Consider the following 24,019-nt stretch of genomic DNA (forward strand, 5'->3'; position numbering starts at 1 on the left):
ACAGCAACCATGCAAGACTTCTTGAGAAGGTGAGAGGGCATGGGATCCAAGGGCCTTTGGCCTTGTGGATCCAGAACTGGCTTGCCTGCAGAAGGCAGAGAGTGGTTGTGGATGGGTCTTTTTCTGTATGGAGGTCAGTCACCAGTGGAGTGCCCCAGGGATCTGTTCTAGGACCCTTGCTGTTTGTCATTTTCATAAATGACCTGGGTGAGGAAGTGGAGGGATGGGTTAGCAAGTTTGCAGACGATACAAAGGTTGGTGGTGTTGTGGATGGTCTGGAGGGATGTCAGAAGTTGCAGCGGGACGTTGATAGGATGCAAGACTGGGAGGAGAAGTGGCAGATGGACTTCAACGCGGATAAATGTGTAGTGGTCCATTTTGGCAGGTCCAATGGGATGAAGGAATACAATATCAAGGGTAGGAGTCTTAGCTGTGTTGAGGATCAGAAGGATCTTGGGGTCCGGGTCCATAGGACTCTTAAATCGGCCTCGCAGGTGGAGGATGTGGTCAAGAAGGCGTATGGTGTACTGGCCTTCATTAATCGAGGGATTGAGTTTAGGAGTCGGGAGGTAATGCTGCAACTTTATAAGACCCTTGTCAGACCCCACTTGGAGTACTGTGCGCAGTTCTGGTCTCCTCATTTCAAGAAGGATGTGGAAGCTATTGAGAGGATGCAGAGGAGATTTACAAGGATGTTGCCTGGATTGGGAGGCATGCCTTATGAGGATAGGTTGAGGGAGCTCGGTCTCTTTTCCCTGGAGAGACGAAGGTTGAGAGGCGACCTGATAGAGGTTTATAAAATGTTGAGAGGAATAGATAGGGTGGATTCTCAGAGGCTATTTCCCAGGGCTGAAATGGTCGCTACGAGAGGAAACAGGTTTGAGGTGCGGGGAGGCAAGTACAGAGGAGATGTTAGGGGTAAGTTTTTCACTCAGAGGGTGGTGAGTGAGTGGAATCGGCTGCCGTCGGTGGTGGTGGAGGCGAACTCGCTGGGGTCTTTTAAGAGACTTCTGGATGAGTATATGGGATTTAATGGGATTGGGAGTTATAGATAGGCCTGGTAAGTAGGGATATGATCGGTGCAACCTGTGGGCCAAAGGGCCTGTTTGTGCTGTAGTGTTCTATGTTCTATGTTCTAACACCACTTGACAATCACCAGGCAAGACTGTTCTCTTCCTGTTGGGGAACATTTCAGCGGTCACGGACATTCAGCCTCTGATCTTCGGGTAAGCGTTCTCCAAGGCAGCCTTCACGACACACGACAGCGCAGAGTTGCTGAACAGAGACTGATAGCCAAGTTCCGCACACATAGCAGTAACTATCTGCAGCGTTGCGCAGACAACTAAATGCCAGATGAAGCAGATGTTGGAGGGAAAGTGATAAGAGCACATAATGAAGCAGTTACCTGCAGTATAATACAAACAGCACTGGGGAAAAGCAACCAAACGGTCTCTTGGTAAAAACTGCTATTAAAACATTTCAGTGCAGTCATTGTAGAACAGAGCACTTAACCCACAGCTATCCAGCGGATGGACAGCAGTGTAAGAACTTTGCTAAACAATCACTCTGTTAAAGTGTGTAAATTGTAGAAAGTGCAGACAGTTGCAGATCACAACACCAACATTGCAACGGAACTTTTCATTGCTGCAGTAACAGCAAAAAGAGACAAAGGCCTTTTGGTTAAGATCAAGTGTACTATCGACATGCTGTGATTGGTTGAAGTCAGTAGGTTACATTTGAAGCAATTTTTTAAAGCAGAATCTCGGCCTTATGGCTTAGATGTAAATGAGATCAAGCCTTGGAGAAGGAGCTATACCTACTCCAATCAGCTTGGATCGTGTAGATCAAGCCCAAGACGGGAGGTGAGAGCCCTGTCTTGTCAGATTGGGAATGTCCCAACTTGTCCAGACTCTGAATTGGACTGGATTGGATTAAAAACACAGGGAACAAATGGAAGTTTGGTTTAACAATTGTCAGCATTCTGGTAAATTTCAAGCAATTGTTGTTCTCCTCAGCCAGTGTCATCAGATAATTAAAGGAAAGCAGCTAACTAAAACAGAAGTAAAACTGTCTGTTTGCACAGGTAAAGAGATTACTATCGAGAGCCAATTCACATTTAAAATACCAAAAACAATCTCAACCATTTCCATTTATTGTGGTAAAAACCCCCCATTCTCGGGATCAGAGTTTGTGAAAATCTGAAGTTAATCAGGAGAGTAACGATTATCAGCTCTGATCACACCCTGAGTGATCACAAAGCTGTGTTCGAGGGGATTTCTTGTCAAAAGGAGAATGCACCATTAAAACTGACAGAACTGTGACACCCAAAATGCAGCCACCTGGAAAGTGGCAGTGATGCTGGGAGAGCGATTGAGAGGAGAGCTGGACAGAATGGAGAAACTTCACATCATCGGGAAAACAGAAGAACCAACAACGTGGGTTAATCCAATCAAAGAACAACACAGCACAGGAAACAGGCCCTTCCGCCCAACGAGCCCACGCCGCCCATTTTAACACTCAGTGAGTGTCTCATCCCAATCCTCCTCCTACCTACAACTTTTGTCTACATCTCGTGGATTCCACAATAAAGGGGTGGAAATTTAGGGAATTATATGTGCGCCAGATTAAGGGAGATCCAATTCAGGGACAATTTATTAACACCAATCAGCCTAAAAGCACGTTTTTGGGGTGTGGGAGGAAACCAGAGCACCCGGAGAAAACCCACGCAAACACGGGGAGAATGTGCAAACTCCCACAGACACCGGCCCAAGCCAGAGATCTGACCCGGGTCCCTGTATCCGCACAGCAGACAGTGATAGTCACTGAGCTGTCGTGTTTCCCGTCAGCTGGTCCAGTTTAAGCGTACACTAACGACATGAAGCACTAGGCAACTCTCGAAACAACATCCAAGAGCAGCCCTCGCACAACCCACCGTGTGTATACCCCTTGTTGGACAACAAGGCGGACCCAATCACCTGTGGATGTAAAAAAAAGAGACATCAATGAACATACAACAGCCTATACAGACATTCACGGAAGATCCCCAGTAGCTCCAAAGCAAGAGACAGGTGAGCCATAAAATATGCTGGACGGCCCATAGGAATCTATTGATTCCCAGGAACATCCTGAGGCTCTTGATTCTTAACTAGAACATTCTTTTGTATCCCTCTATCTCTAGTCAGCTCATGTCCCTAGCGTGCCTGCCTCCACCACCCTACTTGGCAGTGCATTGGCGTAATTGTAAAAAAATCAGTTAGAAATCTGTAATCATGTGTAAGTTCGCTGATGCTAAATACTCCTCAAGCTTGGGTGTGAGCTCAGGTTCCTAGTAGGTTAAGTTGGGTGATCACAGCTCCTCTCTCCAAACCGCCAACACAACAAATACGTGGTCGCAAGCTGATAAAGAATTTATCTGTGACTGGAACCAAACTGGATGAGATCAGAGAAGTGAGCAAGAACGACACCACCCTGAGAAAACGGCAGCAAATTGTGTAAACTGGCTGGCCCACATTTCGGAGAAAAGTCCCTTCTGCTCTACAAGAAACTGGAACTTTGATCTTAGTCAAAGAAGTTTGTGCTGTTGAGAAAGAATAATAAGAACGACGCTGGAATAAATCATTGGAAATAAATCTTTACTCATTATGGCTATCACAGGCAGTGATCCACAATGCTGAGGTACTGACTTTCCCAGATTCACTCAGGGCTGGGAGTTTCACCGCACTGTATCAAACCCCAAATATCCATAATCCAATGGAATGGTGGAACGTACCGTGCAAACCTTAAAACTCTTGTGGAGGAAGACCAAGGCAGATGGGAGAGAGGCTGACCTGATCCTGCTGGATTTCAGGAATACTCCATCAGAGGCTATTGGTTCATCTCCTGATGGAGTGAAGACTAAGATCAAAGTTCCCAACTTTGCCCCAACTGCAGTTCTCACAGTCAGTGAGTTACCATGTGCAGGATCTGCTCATTCTGAGACAGGAGAAGCAACAACTGCACTTAGACAGAGATACCCAACTTCTGTCTGAGCTGAACATGGGAGAGAGACTGAGGATTCTGCAGGAAGGGATCTGGAATCCTGCTGGTCACAGAAATCACAGAGGAACCAGGGTCTCCTTATCGTACAGACTCCAAATGGACTACAGTATGAGAGAAACTGGAAATTTCTGCAGGAAACACAACTCTGAACCAGAAGGGGGGGCTGAAGATCAAAAACCAGAATCCAGCGCTCAAACAATAGATAAAGACTGAGGGAGTCCTGAGAACGGTCTGAGTGTCAGTCAGGCAGGGCGGGAGAAGGCCCCGTATCCATCACAATCATCCCCATCACCATCCAGAGCATCCATGCACACAGGTACAGAGCTGCCTAAACCAGGCTGATCAAAACAGAGAATTTGAGGACAATCTTATCAGACTGCACCCCCAGCGAGCCAATAGGAGCGTGAGAGAGCAGAGAAATCAGGTTCAGGCCCAATTTCCAGCATGAACAGCCCCTCACCCATTTCTGGCACAAGGCTGAATAAATTATTTATATCGAATTTAAATGGAATTAATGAGCCTGGGCTCATGTGCCTGTGTACCCTCACCAGGGGAAGTTCTCTCTGGTGAGGATAACCTGTGCTTCTCCCCTCAGTGAGGACCAGACATGGTGGCCTCACCGGTAGAATTAGAGGTCATTGAGGCCCCCCCAGGAGGTCATGGGCTAGGAGTGCCCATTGCCCTGGGCAGTGCCAACTTTGATTGCTTTCAGAGAATGTAGAGTTTGAAGTCAGTGCTTTATAAACACGTGGGTACTAAGATGGTGATGAGATGACCGTGCTACTGAGGGGAAAGAGGATGTGTCAATCACTACCTTCACTCTTTATATCTATTCTTTACATTTAATAAAACTAGGACAGACCACTTCCCAAATACCTAGAGGGGCAAAAAGGAACTGCATTTAGATAGCACTTTTCACAGCCTCAAAGTAACACTCTCCCATTGGCATCACCTCTTCCTATACTCCAATTGTCTCCCTGTCCCTAATGGGGTGGCACGGTGACACAGTGGGTTCGCACTGCTGCTTCACAGCACCAGGGACCCGCGTTCGATTCCCGGCTTGGGTCACTGTCTATGTGGAGTCTGCACATTCTCCCCATGTCTGCGTGGGTTTCCTCCGGGTGCTCTGGTTTTCTCCCACAGTCTGAAAGACGTGCTGGTTAGGGTGCATTGTCCACGCTAGATTCCCCCTGGAAGGCACCGGAGTGTGGCGATTAGGGGATTTTCACAATAACTTCACTCTGATGTTAATGTAAGCCTACTTGTGACATTAATCCATAAACTTTAAACTTTAATTACCCCATCCAACCCTCAAAGCACACACACTCTTCCCTCCATCACACCCACATGCAAATTCCTACCAACTCCTGATCCCTTCCTCACTCCCCTCATCCTTCCCCCATTTCCCTCTCCATTCCCACTCACTTTTTCAGAAGTTTTTTTTTGAAGTTTATTTATTAATGTCACAAGTCGGCTTACATTAACACTGCAATGAAGTTACTGTGAAAATCCCCTAGTTGCCACACACTGGCTTCTGTTCAGGTACACTGAGGGAGAATTTAGCACGGCCAATGCACCTAATCAGCACATCTTTCAGACAGTGGGAGGAAACCGGAGCACCTGGAGGAAACCCACGCAGACACAAGGAGAACATGCAGACTCCACACAGACAGTGACCCGAGCTGGGAATCGAACCCAGGTCCTTCCATTCCATTCTCCATTGCCAATCCAGTGCGTCTATCTGCTGACTGTTCTTTTGTTTGGATGGTTAAGTAATCTTTGGTTACCAACCTTTTTGGCAGAATTGGAAGTAGTGTTTGAAGTTCCTCCCCATCGGATGGCCACATTATGAACAGGTGTACCTGTGTGTGAACAGTGCAGTGGGAATGTTCCATTGCCAAGGTTAGTTTGGTGGTAGGCAGGAAAGTTGGCATGCTCCCCCTGCTGGGTGGAGGAGTAGGTCCTCTCACCAGATCATCTGATTTTCAACTCATTATTTATGCACAATAAGAAGCTCATCAAATGCGGTGGCCTATTAGGCAAGGATTTGTCCACCCCATCATCACCTCATCTGGGCAAAGGTTGAAAAGTGGAGTTCTTATCACAAGACAGAATGGCCGCTTACTCCTTGAACTGCTGAGTCCTCCAAGGATGAGGTCATTGCTGTGTACGATTGTGATTACTTTTTTTGGATTTGTGTCCTCTGCTGAGATGTTGAGAATTATGAAGACAGACTTGATGTTTATTCTGCTTGAATGTGCTCGAATGACCTCATCATAACCTTCATCACTTCGGAGCCTCGTTGCTGTAAGGGTCTCATGGACACATCTACCAGGTCTTTGCCCATGCAGTGGATTCTTCATGTGGCTTGTCATCACTTTTGCCCCCTTTGATGTTATCTGTTACCATGTCCGTAGGCATGTATCACCAGCAACAATGCACCTCTCCCCAGTGAGCTCAATGCATTCTGTGCCCGACTCTTACCAATTTTTACAGATACACCATAGAAAGCATTCTTTCTGGTTGTATCACAGCTTGGTCTGGGCTCCTGCTCTGCCCAAGACCACAAGAAACTACAAAAGGTTGTGAATGTAGCCCAATCCATCACACAAACTAGCCTCTCATCCATTGACTCTGTCTACACTTCCTGCTGCCAGGGTAAACATAAGAACATAAGAAATAGGAGCAGGAGTAGGCCATCTAGCCCTTCGAGCCTGCCCCGCCATTCAATAAGATCATGGCTGATCTGTCGTGGATCAGTTCCACTTTCCCGCTTTCTCCCCATAACCCTTAATTCCCTTGTCTGTCAAAAACCTATCTACCCGTGACTTAAATATATTTAGCGAGGCAGCCTCCACCACTTCAACGGGCAGAGAATTCCAGAGATTCACCACCCTTTGAGTGAAGAAGTTCCTCCTCAACTCAGATCTAAACTGCCCCCACCTTATCTTGAGGCTGTGACGTCTAGTCCTGCTATCCTTTCTAAGCGGGAAAAATCTCTCTACCTCTACCCTCTCCATCCCCTTCGTTATCTTATCTGTCTCTATAAGATCCTCCCTCATCCTTCTAAACTCCAACGAGTACAGACCCAGTCTATTTAATCGCTCCTCATAAGCTATCCAGTATAATTAAGGACCCCACGCACCCTGGACATTCTCTCTTCCATCAGAAAAAAGATACAAAAGTCTGAGGTCCCATACCGACCGACTCAAGAACAGCTTCTTCCCTGCTGCTGTCAGACTTTTGAATGGACCTACCTCGTATTAAGTTGATTTTCCCCTACACCCTAACTATGACTGTAACACTACATTCTGCACTCTCTCCTTTCCTTCTCTATGAATGGTATGCTTTTTCTGTATAGCACACAAGAAACAATACTTTTCACTGTATGGTAATACATGTGACAATAATAAATCAAATCAAATCAACAGAGTCAGCATGGGTTTATGAAAGGGAAATCATACTTAACAAATCGACTGGAATTCTCCAAGGATGTAACCAGTAGAATTGATGAGGGGGAGCCAGTGAATGTGGTTTATTTAGACTTCCAGAAGGTTTTCAACAAGGGTTACCACAAGAGATTAGCATATAAAATTAAAGTGCATGGGATTGGAGGAAGTGTATTGAGATGGATAGAAAACTGGTTGGCAGAGAGGAAATAAAGAGTAGGAATTAATGGGTGCTTTTCAAATTGGCCAGCAGTAACTAGTGGGGTGCCACAGGGATCGGTGCTGGGACCCCAGCTATTCAGTATGTATATAATGATGTAGATAAGGGAACTGAATGGAATATCCTTGAACTTTGTATCTTCCCACAGACCGATCTGCCATCATCATCCAGTGTGCATGGCGGCAGTATCGTGCACGGAAGGAAAGAGTCAAACGTCTGAAGGAGAAGGAGAACTATGAAGAATTAATGGAGAAACTTCAGAGAGAGGTTGGAGAAGAACAGCCTGGGAGAGTAGCCTCAGCCACACACAACCCCTTCCCTACTCCCTGCACCTTACACCCATGGAAAACCATTTCATTTCCTTCCACACACCTGCTACTCTCTCTACTTCCAACTTCCTGGTCAATAATTGTAGAGTCTTAGAATCACACAGTGCAGAAAAGGCCCTTCAGCCCATCGAGTCTGTACCGGCAATATCTCCCACTAAAGGCTCCAATCCCATTTTCCTGCACATGTCCAATTTCCTTGAATGTTCTGATGTTCCAAGAGCTCATCCAAATATTTTTTGAAGTAGTGTTTCCGGTCTCCACTACCTTCCCAGGCAGTCCATTCCAGATTCCCACCCCCATCTGAGTGAATAAGTTTTTACTCAAATTTCCTCTGAATCCCTGTACCGAACCCTAAAATTCTGTCCCCTCGTGACTAACCCCTCAACCAAGGGAACAGCTGCTCCGTACTCACCCTGTCCTTACCCCTCATAATTTTATGAGGACACCCTCAGCACTGACCCTCTGACAGTGCGGCACTCCCTCAGCACTGACCCTCTGACAGTTCGGCACTCCCTCAGCACTGACCCTCTGACAGTGCGGCACTCCCTCAGCACTGACCCTCTGACAGTGCGGCACTCACTCAGCACTGACCCTCTGACAGTGCGGCACTCCCTCAGAACTGACCCTCTGACAGTGCTGCACTCCCTCAGCACTGACCCTCTGACAGTGCGGCACTCCCTCAGCACTGACCCTCTGACAGTGCGGCACTCCCTCAGCGCTGACCCTCTGACAGTGCGGCACTCCCTCAGCGCTGACCCTCTGACAGTGCGGCACTCCCTCAGCGCTGACCCTCTGACAGTGCGGCACTCCCTCAGCACTGACCCTCTGACAGTGCGGCACTCCCTCAGCACTGACCCTCTGACAGTGCGGCACTCCCTCAGCACTGACCCTCTGACAGTGCGGCGCTCCCTCAGCACTGACCCTGTGACAGTGCGGCACTCCCTCAGCACTGACCCTCTGACAGTGCGGCACTCCCTCAGCACTGACCCTGTGACAGTGCGGCACTCCCTCAGCACTGACCCTCTGACAGTGCGGCACTCCCTCAGCACTGACCCTCTGACAGTGCGGCGCTCCCTCAGCACTGACCCTCTGACAGTGCTGCACTCCCTCAGCACTGACCCTCTGACAGTGCGGCACTCCCTCAGCACTGACCCTCTGACAGTGCTGCACTCCCTCAGCACTGACCCTTTGACAGTGCGGCACTCCCTCAGCACTGACCCTCTGACAGTGCGGCACTCCCTCAGCACTGACCCTCTGACAGTGCGACACTCCCTCGGCACTGACCCTTTGACAGTGCGGCACTCCCTCAGCACTGACCCTCTGACAGTGCGGCACTCCCTCAGCACTGACCCTCTGACAGTGCGGCACTCCCTCAGCACTGACCCTCTGACAGTGAGGCACTCCCTCAGCACTGACCCTCTGACAGTGCGGCGCTCCCTCAGCACTGACCCTCTGACAGTGCGGCACTCCCTCAGCACTGACCCTCTGACAGTGCGGCACTCCCTCAGCACTGACCCTCTGACAGTGCGACACTCCCTCAGCACTGACCCTCTGACAGTGCGGCACTCCCTCAGCACTGACCCTCTGACAGTGCGACACTCCCTCGGCACTGACCCTTTGACAGTGCGGCACTCCCTCAGCACTGACCCTTTGACAGTGCGGCACTCCCTCAGCACTGACCCTGTGACAGTGCGACACTCCCTCGGCACTGACCCTTTGACAGTGCGGCACTCCCTCAGCACTGACCCTTTGACAGTGCGACACTCCCTCGGCACTGACCCTTTGACAGTGCGGCACTCCCTCGGCACTGACCCTTTGACAGTGCGGCACTCCCTCAGCACTGACCCTTTGACAGTGCGACACTCCCTCGGCACTGACCCTCTGACAGTGCGGCACTCCCTCAGCACTGACCCTCTGACAGTGCGGCACTCCCTCAGCACTGACCCTGTGACAGTGCTCCGTTGGGACTGCTCTGGTATGTGTTGCTTGAAATTGGATCCATGACCTTCTGGAAACCATCACCCATGCCCGTAGGTTTATGGATAGGGTTCAGTTGGCCTTGTTGTTTGGTTTACGGTGTTGGATTCTGATCGATCGGGCTTTTGTGAGTTTTTATTAACCTCTTGTCTGTGTTCACTAGGCCTTTGTCGCTCTGGTGAAGAGAGAGCAGGAAGCAGCAGCAAAAGAGCGTGAAAAAGAAGAGAAGGAACGAAAGAAGAGACAGGAGGAGCAGAAACGCAGGAACCGGATGTTGGAAGCAGCTTTCGATGGGGATGTGAATGAGATGAAGGCTTTGTTAAAGGAGGTCAGGTATCGCAGGGTGATGGGAAATCAGAAACAACTTCTGTCTGGGCTCCAGTTCGAACTTTTAGCTGTTGGACTTTATACTCTGGAATTTCTGTCAAAACCTCCCAAATAGATCGGTCTTTTGAACCAACAGTGTTAAGGGTTATGGGGAGAGGGCGGGAAAGTGGAACTGAGCCACGACAGATCAGCCATGATCTTATTGAATGGCGGGGCAGGCTCGAGGGGCTAGATGGCCTACTCCTGCTCCTATTTCCTATGTTCTTATCAGGCAAATGGAGGCAGCTAAATGGTTCTTGGTTAGAGATCAGCCATGAGATGCTGGAATGGCAGGAGAAGTTGTCCCTCAGCTCTTTCACTCCAGAATTCAGATTAAAGGAAATGTCAAACCTGATGTTCCATCTCTGTATGGACTTCTTCCCAGAGTGTTCAACTGGCAATCTCCCATCTTCAGCTGACTGACACAGTCAGTCCCAGCATTTTGTAACTCATCAGCAACCACATCTGGGAGATTGATCTGACATTCCTGAACTCTCAAAGATAATTCTGACAACTGCTCATGGTGTTGGGTTCCTGTTACTGGTCAGGGTGAGAGCTGACTCAATCCTGGGGCATTGCTCAGAGTGAAACAGAACTCTGATCCCCTCAGTGAGAAACGCAGCTTGTCCATTCACCCCGGAAACTGCGTATCGATCCGAGTCAGCACCTCCAGATAGGCAATCATACAAACATAACAATTAGAAACAGGAGGAGGCCACTCAGCCTCTTGTGCCTGCTAGACCATTCAACAAGATCATGGCTGATCTGATTATAACCTCCTGCCAACCCCAAGAACCTTTCACCCCCCTCATTAATCCAGACTCTTTCTGCTTTTCCTTATTCTTTCATGGGACATGGGTGTCACTGGCAGGGTCAGCATTTACTGCCCATCCCTAACTGCCCTTGAGAAAGTGGTGGTGAAAAACACCCCTTACAGTCAGAAATGGGAGAATTCATAACGGGGAATAAAGAAATGGCTGGGAATTACATTTATACTTTGCTTCAGTCTTCACAAAGGAAGTCATGAATAATGTACCAGAAATGCTGAGAGAAACATGTTTTAGTGAGGAGCTGAAGGAAATCGGCATTAGTAGAGAAATGGTTTTGGGGGAATTGATGGGATTGAAGGTGGATAAATCTCCAGCCCCTGATAATCTTCATCCCAGAATACTTAAGGAAGTGGCCCTGGAAATAGTAGATCCATTGGTAGTTATTTTCTGAAGTTCTTTGGATCAGTTCCTACAGATTGGAGGGTCGCTGATGTAAGGGAGGTAGAGAGAAAACAGGGAACTACAGACCAGTGAGTCTAACATCGGTACTGGGGAAGTTGGTAGAATCCATTCTCAAGGATTTCATAACTCAGCATTTGGAAGGTAGTGGGATAATCAGGCACAGTCAGCATGGATTTACAAAAGAGAAATCATGCTTGATGAATCTATTGGAATTCTTTGGGGATGTAACTAGTAGAGTTGATCAATGTGAACCAGTGGATGTGGTTTATTTAGACTTTCAGAAGATTTCAACAAAGTCTCACAAAACAGTCTGCTATGTAAAGTTAAAGCGCATGGGATTGCAGGTAATGTCTTGAGATGGATAGAAAGCTGGTTAGCAGATAGGAAGCAAAGAGTTGTCATAAATGGGTCTTTTTCTGATTGGTAAGCAGTGATTAGTGGGGTTCCACAGGGATCTGTGCTCGGACCCCAACTGTTCACATTATATATTAATGATTTGGAAGAGGGAAATGAATGTGTTATCTCCAAATTTGATACAAAGTTGGGTGGGAGGGTGAGCTGTGAGGAGGATACAGAGATGCTTCAGTGTGATTTGGACAGGCTGAATGTGTGGATATCTGCATGGCAGATGCAGTATGATGTGGATAAATGTGAGGTTATCCATTATGGGAGCAATAATAGGAAGGCAGATTATTATTTGAATGGGTGTAAATTGAGAGAGGTGGACACTCAGTGAGACCTTGTGTCCTTTTACATCAGTTGCTGAAAGTAAGTGCGCAGGTACAGCAGGCAGTAAAGAAGGCAAATGGTATGTTGATCTTCATAGCGAGAGGATTTGAGTATAGAGATAGGGATGTTTTGCTGCAATTGTACAGGGTGTTGGTGAGGCCACACCTGGAGTATTGTGTACAGTTTTGGTGTCCTTATCTGAGGAAGGATGTCCTTGCTATAGAGGGAGCACAGAGAAGGTGTGGCAGGTCTGTCATATGAGGAGAGAGTAAATTGGTTAGGATTATGTTTACTGGAGTTTAGAAGAGTGAGAGGGGATCTCAGAGAAACTTATAAAATTCGAACAGGGTTAGACAGGGTAGATTCAGAAAGAATGTTCCCAGTGGTGGGGGAGTCTAGAACTAGGGGTCAGAGTTTGAGGATAAGGGATAAACCTTTTAGAACTGAGGTGAGGAGAAATTTCTTCACCCAGAGGGTGGGGAATGTGTAGAATTCACTCCCAACGAAAGTAGTTGAGGCTAAAATATTGTCTGATTTCAAGAAGAGATTAAATATAGCTCATGGTGCTAAACAGATCGAGGGATGGGGGGGAATCAGGATATTGAATTTGATGACAAAATGATTGGTGGAGCAGTCTCGGAGGGCTGAATGGCCTACTTTAGTGTCTAAATAAACCACATCCACTTGCTTCTTTGATCAACTCTACTAGTTACATCCCCAAAGAATTCCAATAGATTCATCAAGCATGCTTTCCCTTTTGTAAATCCATGCTGACTGTGTCTGATTATCCCACTGCCTTCCAAATGTTGAGTTATGAAATCCTTGATAATGGATTCTAGCAACTTCCCCAGTACCGATGTTAGACTCACTGGTCTGTAGTTCCCTGTTTTCTCTCTACCTCCCATTTTGAATAGTGAGCTTATATCAGTCACTGTCCAATCTGTAGGAACCAGTCCCGAGTCCAGAGAATTTTGGAAAATAACTACCAATGGATCTACTATTTCCAGGGCCACTTCCTTAAGTATTCTGGGATGAAGATTATCAGGAGCTGGAGATTTATCCACCTTCAATCCCATCAATTTCCCCAAAACCATTTCTCTACTAATGCCGATTTCTTTCAGCTCCTCACTAAAACATGTTTCTCTCAGCATTTCTGGTACATTATTCATGACTTACTCTGTGAAGACTGAAGCAAAGTATAAATGTAATTGCATTGAAATTCCCACTGACTCCAGTTTTGCCAGAGCTCCTTGATACAACATCCATAGAATTTAGAACATAGACAAAAGAACAGTAAAGTACAGAAACAGACCCTTCAGCCCATTACAGCACAGGAACGGGCCCTTCAGCCCATTACAGCACAGGAACAGACCCCTCAGCCCATTACAGCACAGGAACGGGCCCTTCAGCCCATTACAGTACAGAAACAGACCCTTCCGCCCATTACAGTACAGAAACAGACCCATCAGCCCATTACAGCACAGGAACAGACCCTTCGGCCCATTACAGCGCAGGAACAGGCCTTTTGGCCCATTACAGCACAGGAACAGACCCTTCATCCCATTACAGCACAGGAACAGGCCTTTTGGCCCATTACAGCACAGGAACAGGCCTTTTGGCCCATTACAGCACAGGAACAGACCCATCGGCCCATTACAGCACAGGAACAGACCCTTCGGCCCATTACAGCACAGGAACAGGCCTTTTGGTCCATTACAGCACAGGAACAGACCCTTCGGCCCATTACAGCACAGGAACAGACCCTTCGGCCCATTACAGCACAGGAACAGGCCTTTTGGTCCATTACAGCACAGGAACAGACCCATCGGCCCATTACAGCACAGGAACAGACCCTTCGGCCCATTACAGCACAGGAACAGGCCTTTTGGCCCATTACAGCACAGGAACAGGCCTTTTGGCCCATTACAGCACAGGAACAGACCCTTCAGCCCATTACAGCACAGGAACAGACCCTTCAGCCCATTACAGCACAGGAACAGACCCATCGGTCCACGATATTGTGCTGAACATGGCACCAAATTAAACTAATCCCATCTACCTGTCCTTGGTCCATATCCCTCTGTTCCTGCACATTCATGTGTTTATCTAAAAGTCCCTTATACACCCCTATCGTACCTGCCTCCACCACCACCCCTGGCAGTGTGTTCCAGACACCCACCACTCTCTGTGTAAAAAAACTTCCCCCTCACATCTCCTTTGAACTTTCTCCCTCTCACTTTAAGTCCATGTGCCCGAGTATTAGACATGTGAACTCTGGGAAAAAGATTCTGATTGTCAATCCTATCCCTGCCTCTCATCATTTTATCGACTTCCTCAGGTCTCCCCTCAGTCTCCGCCACTCCAGAGAGAACAGCCCGAGTTAATCCAGCCTCTCCTTATAGCTCACACTCTCTAATCCAGGCAGCATCCTGGTAAACCTCCTCTGCACCCTCTCCAAATCCCCCACACCCTTCCTGTAATGTGGGTGAAATGGTGCCTTGATGTCGACGGCAGTCACTCATTCTGGAGTTCGAATTAAGGCTGCAATGAGGTCAGGACTGAGTGCCCCTGGTAAAACCCGTGAGCAGGTTATTGCTGAGTAAGCTGTGATACTCTATCCTTCACTTTACCGATTGCTACACAGTCTGACCAAAACATTTAAACATGTTTCATTCCTGATTGCTGTTAGAGAGACAGCGAGGGAATCAACAGAGAGACAGAGAGAGAGAGGGAATTAGAGAGGGGATCAGACAGAAAGAGACAGAGAGGGAAGAGAGAGAGTGCAGGGAATCAGTGGGAGGAGGATCTAGGGGATTAATTCTCAGACAGAGATGGAAAGTGGGAAGTGGAGATGAGTACATGGTGATGTATGTTTTTCAGTATGATCCTCTTACTCCCACAGGTCGCTGATTTGGACACCAGAAATGGAATCAGAAATGAAGAACTGGGGAGAGTGATTCGTGAACGGCACCAGTTAGCACTGGTGGATTGTGCTGACGCTCACGGTAACAGTCCTCTCTCAGAGGCTGCAGGCGGTGGCCATCCTGAAGCCATTAAGTTCCTGATTGAGAAAGGAGCCAATCCAAATTCAAAGGTATTGGTAGTTTGTGAGAGATATTCACTCATAACCTTTCACCTCTCTGCAATGGAAATACATTGAGCAGCTGGTAACTTCAGCACAGAGACAGGTTTTGCTGTGTCACATGTATACCTGTGTCTCCATGTGTCTCTGTATGTTTCTCTGTGTGTCCCTGTGTGTGTGTCTCTGGTGCATCTCTGTGTGTGTGTCCCTTAGTGTGTCCCTGTGTGTGTACCCCTGTGTGTCCCCCTGTGTGTGTCCCTGTGTGTATCCCTGTGTGTGTCCTCATGTACATAAGAACAAAAGAAATAGGGGCAGGAGTAGGCCATCTAGCCCCTCGAGCCTGCCCCGCCATTCAATAAGATCATGGCTGATCTGTCGTGGCTCAGTTCCACATTCCCGCCCTCTCCCCATAACCCTTAATCCCCTCGCTTATCAAAAATCCATCAACCCGCATCTTAAAAATATTTAGCGAGGCAGCCTCCACCACTTCAACGGGCAGAGAATTCCAGAGATTCACCACCCTTTGAGTGAAGAAGTTCCTCCTCAACTCCGTTCTAAACCGCCCCCCCTTTATCTTGAGGCTGTGCCCCCTAGTCCTACTATCCTTTCTGAGCGGGAAGAGTCTCTCCACCTCTATCCTATCCATCCCATTCATCTTCTCATACGTCTCAATGAGATCTCCCCTCATTCTTCTAAACTCTAACGAGTACAAGCCTAATTTATTCAGCCTCTCCTCATAGCTCAACCCCCTCAACTCCGGTATCAGCCTAGTAAACCTCCTCTGCACTCCCTCCAAGGCCAAAATATCCTTGCGTAAGTACGGCGCCCAAAACTGCACACAGTACATCCCTGTGTGTGTGTCACTGTGTGTGTCCCTCTTTGTGACTCTGTGTGTCTCTGTGTGTGTTCCTCTCTGTCTCTCTGTGTGTCTGTGTGTGTGTGTGTTCTTCTCTGTCTCTCTGTGTATCTCTGTGTGTGTTCCTCTCTGTCTCTCTGTGTGGCAAAGGAGTTAACTAGATATTTTGTATTGGTTTTTACTGCCAAAGGTACTACGGACATCCCGTGAATAGAAAAACCAGAGGGAAGGAATGAGGAACAATGACTATCAGCAGAGAATTAGTTTTAGGCAAACTGATGAGTTAAAACTCTGATCTGATTATTTGTACCCAGAGTTTTAAAGGAGGAAGCGACAGAGATTGTGGATACAGGGGTATCATTTTCCCAAAGTCCTTGGATTGTGGAACTGTGCCAAAGGATTGGAAAACTGACAGTGTGACAGTTTTGTTCAGGAAGGGAAGGAGGCAGGAAAAGACAGACCAGTCAGCCTGGATTCAGGTATTGGAAAACTCTCAGATCAATCATTCAGGAGAGATGGTGTTTGAAAAGTTACAATCTGATCAGTCAGCACAGTTTCATGCAGAGGAAATCGTATCTGGAACATCTACTCGAATTCCCTGAGGAGCTCTCTGCCAGAGTAGGTGAAGGGGAAACAGTGGAAGTAATTCGATTTTCAGAAAGTATTTGATAAGGTGCCACACAGAAGGCTCCAACACTAAGATAGGTGCTGGTGGTGTCAGCGTGGATACAGGATTGGCTAATCCAGCAAATAGAGGGGGGTCTTTCTCAGGTTGGGGAGCAGTAAGTAATGAGTCGCTAATGTTCAGGAAAGGAAATAATCCCGGAAATTATAGATTAGTAAATCCCACATCAGTGATTGGGAAGCCATTGGAGAGAATTCTTAGGGATAGGATTTATGAGTGTTTGGAAAAGCATGGCTGAGTTGGGGAAAGTCAGCATGGCTCTGTGTGGATCAGATCATGTCTGACTAACTTGATTGATTTTTTTGAGGAGGTGACGGGGGTGATCGATGAGGGTAAAGTAGTAGATGTCGTCTACATTAATTTTAATAAGACTTTCGACAAGGTCCCTCATGGGAGGCTCATCCAGAAAGTTACGATCCACAGGATCCATGACTTGGCCGCTTGGATTCGGAATTAGTTTTCCCTCAGAAGTCAGAGAGTAACGGTGGAAGGGTGTTATTCTGGCTGGAGGTCCGTGACTAGTGGGGTTCTGCAGGGATGTGTACTGGGACCTCTGCTGTTTGTGATATATATAAATAACTTGGAAGAAAACACAGGTGTGTGGGTTAATAAGTTTGCAGAGACACAAAGATAGGTGGAGTTGTGGATAATGTAGAAGGTTGTTCAAGGATACAGCGGGACAGAGATCAGTTACAGATATGGGCAGAGAAATGGCAGATGGAGTTTAATCCGGGAAGTGTGAGGTGCTGCACTTTGGGAGATTGAATGTTAAGGGTAAATATACAATTAATGGCAGGACCCTGAACAGCATCGATGTACAGAGGGAGAACATAAGAACATAAGAAATAGGAGCAGGAGTAGGCCATCCAGCCATTCGAGCCTGCCCCGCCATTCAATAAGATCATGGCTGATCTGTCGCTGCTCAGTTCCACTTTCCCGCCCTCTCCCCATAACCCTTAATCCCCTCTCTTATCAAAAACCCATCAACCCGCGTCTTGAAAATATTTAGCGAGGCAGCCTCCACCACTTCAACGGGCAGAGAATTCCAGAGATTCACCACCCTTTGAGTGAAGAAGTTCCTCCTCAACTCTGTTTTAAACCGCCCCCCTTTTATCTTGAGGCTGTGCCCCCTAGTCCTATTGTCTTTTTTGAGCGGGAAGAGTCTTTCCACCTCTATCCTATCCATCCCATTCATCATCTTATACGCCTCAATGAGATCTCCTCTCATTCTTCTAAACTCTAACGAGTACAAGCCCAGTTTATTCAGCCTCTCCTCATAGCTCAACCCCCTCAACTCCGGTATCAGCCTAGTAAACCTCCTCTGCACTCCCTCCAAGGCCAAAATATCTTTGCGCAGGTGCGGCGCCCAAAAATGCACACAGTACTCCAGTTGCGGCCTCACCAATGCCCTATGCAGCTGCAGCAAGACCTCCCTACTTTTATATTCAATCCCCTTCGCTATGAAGGCCAGCATCCCATTCGCCTTCCTGACCACCTGCTGCACCTGCAAGCTGGGTTTTTGCGACTCATGCACAAGGACCCCGAGGTCCCTCTGCACCATCGCCTGCTGCAGTTTTTCGCCTCGTAAGTAATAGTCCTTCCTACCATTATTCCTACCAAAGTGGACCACCTCACACTTGCCAACACTAAATTCCATTTGCCATTTCCTGGCCCATTCGCCCAGCCTATCTAGATCCTTCTGCAGACTCTCCACACCCTCCGCACAATTTGCCGTTCCCCCAATCTTGGTGTCATCAGCAAATTTCGACACTCTACACTCGGTTCCCTCCTCCAGATCATCTATATAAATGGTAAAAAGCTGAGGCCCCAGCACCGACCCCTGGGGCACTCCACTAGTCACCAACCGCCAATCCGAATAGCACCCGTTGACCCCCACTCTCTGCCTCCTATTTGACAACCAATCCTCTATCCACGCTAACACCCTACCCCCAACTCCATGTCCCTCGACCTTCTGCAATAACCTCTTGTGAGGCACTTTGTCAAACGCTTTCTGAAAATCTAGAAAGACCACATCCACCGGCTCTCCTCTATCCACCGCCCAAGACACATCCTCATAGAACTCCAGTAAATTTGTCAGACACGACTTCCCTTTAATGAAACCGTGCTGCGTCTGCTCTATCAAGCAATTCCCTTCAAGATGCCTCGCAATTTCCTCCTTAATGACAGATTCTAACATTTTACCTACCACAGATGTTAAACTAACCGGCCTATAATTCCCCGCCTTTTGCCTGGCACCCTTCTTAAACAACGGCGTAACATTAGCCGTTTTCCAATCATCCGGCACTTCCCCGGAATCCAGCGACGTTTGGAAAATAACCACCAAGGCATCCACTATCACCTCCGCCATTTCTTTCAGAACCCTCGGATGCATTCCATCCGGTCCTGGGGACTTGTCCACAATCAGCCCCTCCAGTCTGTCGAGCACCGCCTTTCTAGTAACAGTAATGTCATTAAGACCCTCCAGTCCTACCACCTTTCTATCGCTAACACCTGGCAAATTATTCACGTCCTCCTCCGTGAAGACAGAAACAAAAAAGTTATTCAATACCTTAGCCATATCCCCATCCCCTACCACTAGGTCCCCTTTCTCATCCTCTAAAGGACCAACATTCACCCTAGCCAGCCTCTTCCTTTTTATATATTTATAAAAACTCTTGCTATCCTTTTTTATATTAAGCGCTAGCCCAGCTTCATAGTTTCTCCTACCCTTCCTTATCAACTTCTTTGTCAATCTTTGTTGACATTTAAACCTCTCCCAATCCTCTTCTCGCCCACTACTCTTAGCTACTCTAAACGCCTCCGCTTTTAGTTTAACACTTTCCTTCACCTCCTTTGTTATCCACGGCTTATTACCTCTCCTCCTACAGTCCTTTTTGACCATCGGAATAAATTTCCGTTGAGCACCAAGAAAGATCTCCTTAAAGATCCTCCACTGCTCCTTAACAGACCCTCCCTCCAACGCGCTCTCCCAGTCCACATTCGCCAATTCTTCTCTCATCCTACCGTACTCCCCTCTATTCAAACAAAGGACGCGTGTCCGGGAACCCACTTTCTCCTCCTCCATCTGCACCAGAAACTCCACCATACAATGATCACTCTCCCCAAGAGGATCCTTCACCACAAGGTCCCTAATTCTACCCGCTTCATTACATAGCACCAGATCCAAGATAGCTCGCTCCCTCGTCGGCTCCAACACACACTGTTCGAGGAAACTATCCCGGCAGCATTCCAAGAACTCTTCCTCGAGCCCCCCACGTCCAACATGGGTCGACCAATCAATATGCAGATTGAAATCCCCCATAACTACGGCCGTCCCATTCCTGCACGCCGCACTTATTTGCGCGTTAACAGCCCGCCCCACCTCCAGATCATTATTCGGGGGCCTATAGACGACACCCACCAGCGTCTTCCTCCCTTTGTTGTTCCTAATCTCCACCCACAACGATTCCACCCTCTGCTCCTTGGCTCCAATATCATCCCTTGCTACCACCGTGATGCTATCCTTAATCAGCAGAGCTACGCCCCCCCCTTTTCCCTCCTGCCTATCCTTCCTAAACACTTGATACCCCTGGACATTCAGCTCCCAGTCCCTGTCACCTTGCAGCCACGTCTCTGTAATGGCCACCAGATCGTATCCATTTGTGTCGATCTGCGCCACCAGCTCATCCACTTTATTCCGAATGCTTCGTGCATTCAGATAAAGTGCTTTCATCCCAGCCTTCACCTGGACCCTATTTGCCGCAACGCCACCAACTATACTCACGCCCCCTACTCCCTCTATTATTGGGACATCCTCGGCCTCTTCCCTTACCTGTACCCTATCCTTAACTTTAGACCTCGTAAGGTCACCTACCCTCACACCCTCCCCCCCCATAATTAGTTTAAAGCCCTGTCTACAGTCCTCTTTACTCGATTCGCCAGCACTCTGGTCCCAGCACGGTTCAGACCAACCCCATCCCGCCCGAACAAGTCCCACCTACCCCAATACTGGTGCCAATGCCCCATAAATTCAAACCCATTCCTCCCACACCAATCCCTGAGCCACCCATTCACTTCCTTAATCCTGTCAACCCTACGCCCGTCTGCACTCGGTTCAGGCAGTAGCCCAGAGATAACCACCTTGTCGGTTCTACTTTTTAATTCCATTCCCAGCTTTTCATACTCCCTCCCCAGATCCTCAGTTTGCATTTTGCCTACGTCGTCGGCACCCACATGAACCACAACGACCGGATTCTCGCCCTCCCACTCCAGGTTCCTCTGCAGCCCAGATGCGACATCCTGTACCCGAGCACCAGGCAGACAACACACCCTTCTGTGCACTTTGTCATTGTGACAAAGGACAGTGTCAATACCCTTCACCCCACTATCCCCAATAACTACTACGTTCCTTTTCCCTTTCTCTTTGCCTATGTCCTGCTGCATCACTGTACCGTGTGCAGCTTGCTCACCAACCTCACCTGCCTTGTTCTCGTCCAACTTGGAAGCAAGAACCTCAAACCTGTTATGCAGATTAAGAGGCTGAGGCCTCCGCTCCTCACCCCCCTTCCTCTTCCCAGTAGCCCCCTCTTGTCCCTGACCCTTAGAGTTAGCCAGTCTAGGGGGGGTGGATGTCACTTGCACCCCATTGACAATGTCACCCTCTCTCCCCTTGATGAGCCTCAGTGTCTGTAGCTCAGAGGCCAGCTCATTTACCCTGAGCTGGAGCTCCTCCAGCAACCTGCACTTACTGCAGACATGGTCACTGGGATGAACCCTGGGGTCCACCAGTTCCCACATCATACAGAAACCACACATCACATGCCCCTCCATTATTCACTGTAGTAGTTTTGAAAAAAATTTTTTTTTTTGTTTTTTTTGTTTTTCAAACGAACTCACCTGGCCTTTTTTCTTTCCAGCCCTTTTTGATATTAAGCCCAAGTAGCTCACTCTGCTTCCCACTCACTCCGCTGCCCGCTCAGACGCTGCCCGCTGTCTACACCAGGCCTCCTTTTAAACCTGGCGCTGATTTAAATCTGATGGACCACAACTGCCTGTTAACCACTCCCTCAGAATTCTTAAAGCAGTAAATACAATAAATAAATGCTTTAAACAGTTCTACAAAGAACAAAGTGCTTTAAACTTATTTTAAACTGGTTTTTAACAGGTAAAATCTTAGCTCTCTCTCTGCTCCTTCACTCGTCTGCTCCAGCTTGGGGTTCAAGTCCATCGCTCCCAGAAAATGGCCACAGGAGTAGATAGGGTGGTAAAGAAGGAATACGGCACGCTTGTCTTTATTGGTCGGGGCTTTGAGTACAAGGATCAGGATGTCATGTTACAGCTTTCTAAAACTCTGGTTAGGCTGCACTTAGAGAGGATTGTGTTTGGTTCTGGTCACCCACATTACAGGAAGGATGTGGGGGATTTGGAGAGGGTGCAGAGGAGGTTTACCAGGATGCTGCCTGGATTAGAGAGTGTGAGCTATAAGGAGAGGCTGGATTAACTCGGGCTGTTCTCTCTGGAGTGGCGGAGACTGAGGGGAGACCTGAGGAAGTTGATAAAATGATGAGAGGCAGGGATAGGATTGACAATCAGAATCTTTTTCCCAGAGTTCACATGTCTAATACTTGGGAACATGGACTTAAAGTGAGAGGGAGAAAGTTCAAAGGAGATGTGAGGGGGAAGTTTTTTTACACAGAGAGTGGTGGGTGTCTGGAACACACTGCCAGGGGTGGTGGTGGAGGCAGGTACGATAGGGGTGTTTAAAGGACTTTTAGATAAACACATGAATGTGCAGGAACAGAGGGATAGGGAGCAGAGGCAGGCAGGAAGGATGAGTTTAATTTGCCATCATGCTCAGTGCAGTATTCTGGGTGAAAGGGCTGTTCCTGTGTTGTACTGTTGTGTGTTCTAACTGGGGTGTAGGACTGGCTCCGCTGCTCTTCACAATATTAATGATTTGGAGGAGAGAACAACGTTTACTGTGCCCACATTTGCTGATGATACACTGGTGGGGGGGAAGGCAGACTGTGAGAAGGATAGAAATAGTTTAGAGAGAGACTGACTCGCTGAGTGGGCAGAAAATTGACCAATGGAATTGAATGAGGAAAATGTGAGATTGTTCATTTTGGAGGAAAGGATGAGAAGGTGGATTATTATTTAAATGGAGAGAGGCTGCAGAAAGCTGCAGCACAGAGGGACTTGGAGGGTTCTTGTTCCTGAAACCCAGGGAGCAGGTGTACAGGCGCAGACAGTAATAGGAAGGAATACTGACTTCTATTTGAAAGGGGCTGGAAAACAAACATAAAGAACTGTTGCAGCAGCTGTACAAGATATTAGTGAGGCCACATTTAGAATACTGTGCAGAGTTTTAGTCCTCTTATTTAAGGAAAGATATGTTATCGTTGGAGACAGCACAGAGAAGGTTTACTAACATGATCCCTTGATGTGGAGATGCCAGCGTTGGACGGGGGTGGGCACAGTAAGTAATCTCACAACAGCAGGTTAAAATCCAACAGGTTTGTTTGGTAGCACGAGCTTTTGGAGCATTGCCTGATGAAGGGGCAGCACCTGCCACATTCCCCCCACCCCCCAACCCCTCCCCAAAAGCTGTGCTACCAAAAGAACCTGCTGGATTTGAACCTGGTGTTGTGAAACTTCTCACTAGGATGATCCCAGGTTCTGAGGGACTGCCCTATGGGGAAAGATTAAACAGAGTGAGTCTGTTCAGAATAATTGAGATATATGAGATTCTCAGGGGGTTAGAGAGGGTAAATGTTCGGATGTTTCCATTCAGGGGAGAGTGTGGGACCAGAGGGTGTAGTCACAGAATAAAGGGGTGTTCATTTAAGATGGATTTGAGGAAGTATTTCTTCTCTCAGGGAGTGGTGAATCTTTGGAATTCTTTACCTCAGGAAGCTGTGGAGACGGGGTCCTGGAACATTCTCAGGGCTGAGATCGATAGGTCTTTAACCAGTCGGGGGATTAAGAGTTACAGAGAGAAGGCAGGAAAATGGACCTAGGGAGTATTAAATCAGCCATGATCCTATTAAATGGAAG

The 24,019-nt window shown here is 47.8% G+C and overlaps 1 protein-coding gene across 1 annotated transcript in view; it reads left to right on the forward strand.

Annotated features, from left to right (window-relative positions):
- The window catches only part of LOC145361852 (IQ motif and ankyrin repeat domain-containing protein 1-like), a 128,856-nt gene that overhangs the window by 48,049 nt on the left and 56,788 nt on the right, over window positions 1-24,019 (forward strand). The window contains exons 2-4 of the mRNA XM_080217829.1: window positions 7,856-7,974; window positions 10,177-10,341; window positions 15,243-15,434. Of these exons, the coding sequence (XP_080073955.1) occupies window positions 7,954-7,974; window positions 10,177-10,341; window positions 15,243-15,434 (378 nt within the window). The 5' untranslated portion in view covers window positions 7,856-7,953. The remainder of the gene's footprint in view (window positions 1-7,855; window positions 7,975-10,176; window positions 10,342-15,242; window positions 15,435-24,019) is intronic.

This window comes from Carcharhinus amblyrhynchos, chromosome 2 (genome assembly GCF_965287045.1).
Source record: "Carcharhinus amblyrhynchos chromosome 2, sCarAmb.v2.hapA, whole genome shotgun sequence".
Taxonomy (NCBI): Eukaryota; Metazoa; Chordata; class Chondrichthyes; order Carcharhiniformes; family Carcharhinidae; genus Carcharhinus; species Carcharhinus amblyrhynchos.